This window comes from Dermacentor silvarum, chromosome 1 (assembly GCF_013339745.2).
Source record: "Dermacentor silvarum isolate Dsil-2018 chromosome 1, BIME_Dsil_1.4, whole genome shotgun sequence".
Classification (NCBI taxonomy): domain Eukaryota; kingdom Metazoa; phylum Arthropoda; class Arachnida; order Ixodida; family Ixodidae; genus Dermacentor; species Dermacentor silvarum.
The window spans coordinates 309,461,688-309,467,687 of record NC_051154.1 but is presented as its reverse complement, the minus strand read 5'-3'; the positions used below and the strand labels follow the sequence as shown (position 1 = coordinate 309,467,687).

The 6,000-nt window shown below is 43.1% G+C and overlaps 1 protein-coding gene across 1 annotated transcript in view; it reads right to left on the bottom strand.

Annotated features, from left to right (window-relative positions):
• Nucleotides 1–879: 879 nt before the first annotated feature.
• The window catches only part of LOC119437294 (tRNA methyltransferase 10 homolog A-like), a 41,956-nt gene continuing 36,835 nt past the window's right edge, over nucleotides 880–6,000 (bottom strand). Inside the window, exon 7 of the mRNA XM_037704351.2 lies at nucleotides 880–1,102. Within this exon, the coding sequence (XP_037560279.1) occupies nucleotides 945–1,102 (158 nt within the window). The 3' untranslated portion in view covers nucleotides 880–944. The remainder of the gene's footprint in view (nucleotides 1,103–6,000) is intronic.

Here is a 6,000-nt window from a genome sequence, read left to right as displayed (position 1 = left end):
AACTGTATTACATCAGTTTTTGTGTTCTCAATCACAAACATTACTGCCAAGAAATAGAATGAAACAGGATCTTATCGACGAGGTTCGACTATATATTTTTTGCCGAGTTGATTCAGGAGAGGCAGGGCGTGTGTTTAAAATGCAAGATGAACATACTCGGGAGTAGCAGTGAGTGTAAGGGTCAAGAAGTAAAAAACGTCTGCTGCTACCTGCAGTATGTGGTCGTGCACCACACAGAAACTTGGTGCCTCCATCCTACACTTCTGCTGTGGCCATTACATTTTGATTTCTTCTCTCAGAAGCATTATAGTAGGAATCAGCATTATAACAACCTCATTTGCCTTTGCATGGAAAGAATTCTAGGGTAACATATTTTCGGGCCCCCTCAGAACAAAGCTGCAGACTGTTTAGCCTACATTTCTATTTTGTATTGTAAGCTGTGTTCAGCTAGTTGAATCCATGAGCACGAGAGAGGAAAAAAAGAAAAGCAAAGCGATCAGAATAGAAGCCTCAGATTAGTAAGTCTGTGGTTGAACCTATAATCTTGATGCTTCAAGGTACAACTGTTTCTTATCCTTAATAAAGTGCAAATTGAAGAGTTCCACTGGGGGTTCCCTAGTTAAATATTGCTTGTTGTAGCTAACAGTCTGTTATGAATAACTCCATTCAAAGTGCATTCCTTCACCTTGGTTCAAACAAACAACAAACAAACTATCAAAAATGGTCTATTCCATCATAAAGTGAACTGACCCAGTTCTGCCGTAACAGGCATAAAATGGCCTCGCAGTGCAGAACTTCATGAGTGGAGCCAAGGAAAAGTTGTGAACCTGCAGTAGCCACAGCCTGACGACATCTACTGAGCTTGGTATTCTGAAGCCCTTTGTCATCGGATGGTAATTTATGTCTTTATTACAACTGTCTCATTTCGTTTGCCGAAACTTTTCTCATAAGTCCTGCTGCTCATCATTGTCACTGTTGTGTGAAGAAGATGAAGAACCAGATTCTTGATCCAATGCCTTAGCACCCTTTCGCTGAGGAATGGCCGCCAACAAAGCATCCGTCCAAGACATTCCCTGGGTCTTGTTGAGCAAGATAGCAAACACTGAAAAGACACAGCACACAAATGCGTTAGCTTTAAAATGATGATAGTACAGTAGGGAATGGAATGAAATGATGGCTGCACTTTCTGTTGTACAATGTGGTGGAACAAACAGTGAATCGCATGTATTCTTACTGCAGGAGTAATACCATTCTTAGCAGGTTTCTGCTTTTGGAGCAGGCAATCCTGGATCTTCAACCTATAAACTCTAAAAAATAAATGTGCAGTGAAAATCATGTCCCAGTACTACAGTACAAGAGCACGACCATCATGTACACAGAGCCACACGAGATGTTCACAGTGCACAGTACAGCCACACCTAGGCCGAGTACAACACCTGGACCGAATTCCTGCTCTACTGTGACTTTTATAATGAAAAATGTATGGATGCCTTGCATTTTCTCTAAGTGCTACTAAAATGCTAGAGTGATAAGCTGGATACACCAAAGCAAAATTTAAAAACATCTATAAACTAGTAGTGCTTATCCCTCTCCCTGCTGAATGGTTTCCAATGAACTATACCAGGTGTCCAAGCTAACATGGAGCAAGTTTTCTAAGAAGGCGTAGCCTTCTGTGTCGTTAAAACTAACTGCATGTTGTTGGCAACCGCCAGGAAAAGCTCGTAAAATGCGATATGCAAATGGTAATGTGTCGCAAACAACTGAATGTGATGTTTTCAAATGTGCTCTATAAACCTTATGTCCATAAAGTTAATAAATAAATAAATTCTTGATTAATAAGAACTAATTAGTTTACTAATGCAAACACAAAGAACACTGGAGGCCTCTCCAGGAGGCTGCTAACACCAAACAGTTAGTTGCATCTGCACAGGAGGCATTGCTCTTTTATCTTCTAAACTTGCTCCATGTTAGCTGGGACACCCTATACTCAAAAGTCCTGTTTTATTTTTGTCCATTAAATACTGTATAATAACAAAAAGTATGATATATCATTTACCATTATATAAGTGAAAAAAAATTTTAAGAGTGACTTGTTTTAAAAGATCACACTGAGAAAAATGACTGAAGTAAGCAGATGTTAAAATGCAGGATAGCAGAATGCAGTAAGCTACATACTCTGTGCAAGACATGCAGAAATTCCTACAATGGTATGGTATGCCAGACAAGATTTGGATGGTATTAGGCAATCTTTGTTAATACTAAAATTGGTAAAGTTAACTGGAGGAAATGAACAAAAGTAAAATTTGAAGAATTCAAAAAAATATATTTTAATCAACTATAAATTCCTCCACGGCTGAGCAAATAACCCTGTGGCACTTTCCAAGAGAGGATGCTCCCAGAGAAAGGATATTTAGAATTGAAAAGCTTTTAACTAAGCTGTGTAAACCTTGATTCTAAAATGTTTTTCCTTAAAGAATAAACCAGCGGCAGAATATGAAAAAAAAAAAAAATCTATGGTTTCATCCTTTCCACAGACTGGGCACAAAGGGGAGGTTGCCCTGTGACAATAGAAGTTCAATATTGGTATTCGACAATGTAATCGGGTAAAGATGACTTCAGTTTTTCTGGTGTGAAAGGAAGTTTTGGGCCACGGGAATAGGAGGTGTCGATATTCTGAAAAATTAGCTACAGCTGGGTTAAAAAAGTCTTGAATAATTGTATATCTCCTGAATCTAGTAGTCGTTAGGTAAGCTAATGTGGAAAGTAATGGTAGTACAGGGCTACTGAGGGCCGCTCTTGCAAGACTGTCAGCCATTTCGTTCCTAACTAATCCCTTATGTCCAGGCACCCAAAGCAATCTAATTAAATTTATGTGGGCAGGCACTAGAAAATGAAATGTACTAAAAGGTTAGTGGCACTATTTGCTGTGAGTGAAGAACATAAAGATAAAGAATCCGTTATTATTACTATCGCCGATATTGATGAATTTAGTTTGCGTAAGGCTAAAACTACAGCTAGAAATTGAGCCAGAAATATGGAAAAGTCCGGAATCATGATTGTGAATGACCAGTCTAGAGCAGGTGAGAAAATGCAAATTCCATATTTTTCTTAACACTGTGCGGCGTCTGTGCAATAGCTGTATTTATAGATAAACTCAATAAATGGTCTTGTAATAGGCCATTTAATATATTATGAGAGAGAAGTTTTGCGTTGTTTGGGTAGATGTCGTCATATATGATTTGTAGGTTCTCTTGCATATCACAAATAGGCGGCACCACCCAGATACATACATTTAAGGGATTTATCAAAGTTTGTATAAAGACCACCTGTGGTGTATGAAAACGAGGCCAGTGTACTCTGAAGAATAATGCAGGCTGGGAAATGAATGTTTTCCAATCTTGTAACAGGGGAGTCATACAATTTTAAGAATGTTTGCACCGTCAGCAAACGAAATCTACACAATACTGAGGGCAACCTGACTTCTTGGCGTAGTATGTTATTGGCAACAAATTTCGGTAATCCGCAACACAATTGCAGGGCTTCTTCACTGCAGCACTAGAATCACCATGTGCCTTGCACAGAGCAGATGAGTTATGCCAATCCGTCATACTGTAACATAATACATTAGACATGCGCTAAGTTGACTCCTTGTAATTTGATTTTTTGGTTAATTAGATCCCGACCAAAGGTCCCGGCTGGTGCCCGTACATTTCTATGGGGCCAAGATTTCATTATTTCAACATTAAAATTGTGTTTTGCCGGAAAATTCCAGTCAGCATGCAAGTGCCTGACCTCCATGGTGACCCCAACAGACCCCTTTAGTGGCAACGTCTGTCTAAGCAGAGGTTCAGGGACAGTGAGTGCGTTGAACACAAGTCATCTCCCATCGAAAATGCCTATTTTTGGTCTGCCCTAGGAAGATTTTCAAGCAATAACAGTAGCTCACAATGTATGATTACGGTATTTACCCAATTCTGGTATACAAGGAAGTGAAGCCTTCTTTGCATACCATACCACAGTATCGCCTGGGTCGGTTGGTTGCTGGTCGGGTTCTCTCCGAGTAGATTCAATCTTATTCTCAAAAAAAAAAAAAAAAAAATGAAGCACGCCTGGCAGCAGGATTCAAACCTCGACCCACCAGCATAGCAGCCCGATGCTCTAACCATTACGCCACAAACACTTTTTTCATCCTTTCATGGTATTTATTACAATCAAAAAGCATACATGTGTACAGCATTTACATAGGCCACAAACGCACGTAAACTTATCTCGTGTAACACCAACAGATGGTCGCCACGTGTTGATTATGACGATTATATCCATATGGTACATATCCACAATGGGAGACTGGCCAAGAAACGTGTTATATTGTCTGTGTTGACGTTGCTGCGGACCAGCCAAGCCAGCTGTGCGCGCGCACGCTTTTTGCACCCTGTCGTTCGTGTATCCCTTCCCACCCCCCGGCTCCTGTGCAGAGTTATCGTCTGCGTTCCCTTTCCTAAACCCTTTCACCACTGCAATATATATATTGCAGCAGTGCCTTCAATAAATGTTGTTCCACCACCAGCTAGCGTCTTGTTTTGCTGCTGCCTGTCGCAGCCGATTACTGTGGCGACGAGGACCACGGATACCGACCATGCGGTGAAAGCGGCCCAACACGGCAGTGAAACCGGACTACTGCGACGTGAAACACCAAAGAGAACCATGGCCAGTTTTCAGCTACCGCTGTTCGACGATACCAGAGATAAGTGGAAACCATATCTCTTAAGGGCAGAAGCATATTTTGAAGCAAATGACATTACCGACTCAAATAAGCAACGGGCGCTGCTGGTGGCTGCCCTCAGCACGCAGACAGTTCAAGTGCTAGCCGGTCGAATCGCGCCCAAGACTCCGAATTTGCTCACGTATGCCGAAGCAGTTGCAGTGCTAAATAGCTACTACGACCCCAAGCGTCACGAGACCGCAGAGAGCTACAAGTTTTTTACCCGTTGTCAACTGGAAGGGGAGTCGATGCAAGCGTTTCTCGTCGACATACGGCGCATAGCGGACAACTGCAACTTTGGCAGTGCATTAGACCGAATGTTAAGGGATCGGATTATTTTCGGCGTACACTCAAATAGCCTGCGAAAGCAGCTACTGATGAAAGAAGGGTTGACGCTAGAAGACGCCGAAGCTATAGCCATTTCAGCTGGAGCTGCGGACAACGATGCTAGAGATATGAGCGTAGAATCGCCAACGTTGCTCAAAGTGCAAGCCCGTCATCGCTCATCTCAAGATAACCACAACAGAAATGCAGCGCTAACGTGCGGAAGATGCGGAAGCACGAGGCATGACGATAACGCCTGCCGGTGGACGAAGGCATGCTGTTTTCGTTGTGGGTGGCGCGGGCACTTGGCTAGGATGTGCTATGACGCGCCAATATCAGATGGGCAGAGTGCGAAACGGGCACAGGGTGTAAAAGCATTGACGGTCATGCAAACCACGTTGAACTCTGACGGCAGCGATGAAGCCAGCGTGGCACATGTTTGGACCGTAATCTCTGAAAAGAAAAACGGATTGGAACCACCGATACGACGCACATTTTGTTGGGGAGGTGTTGAACTATAGATGGAAATCAACACAGGGTCTCCGGTGTGCGTCATCTCGCGCCATATCTACGAGCGACACGGCGCACAGTGGCCACGCTTGAAGGCACCCCAAATGAAGTTATCGTGTTACGCAGGAGAGCTGCCCACGCTGGGTGAACTCGAACTGTCGGTGCAGTACAAAAATGTGTCCGTCATGTGCACACTAATTGTGCTTGACTGTGCAGGACCGAGCCTGTGTGAACGCGACCTGATAACGGCGCTCGGCAATATGGGCGTGACGATTGGACAGCTGATGGCGCCGGAATTACCTGCCGCTACAAGTTCATCCGCTCACAGGGTGAACTCATCAAAGGTCCTCCTGCCAGCCTGAAGCTCAAGTCGACAGCAACGCCAAATAATTCTGTAATGCTAG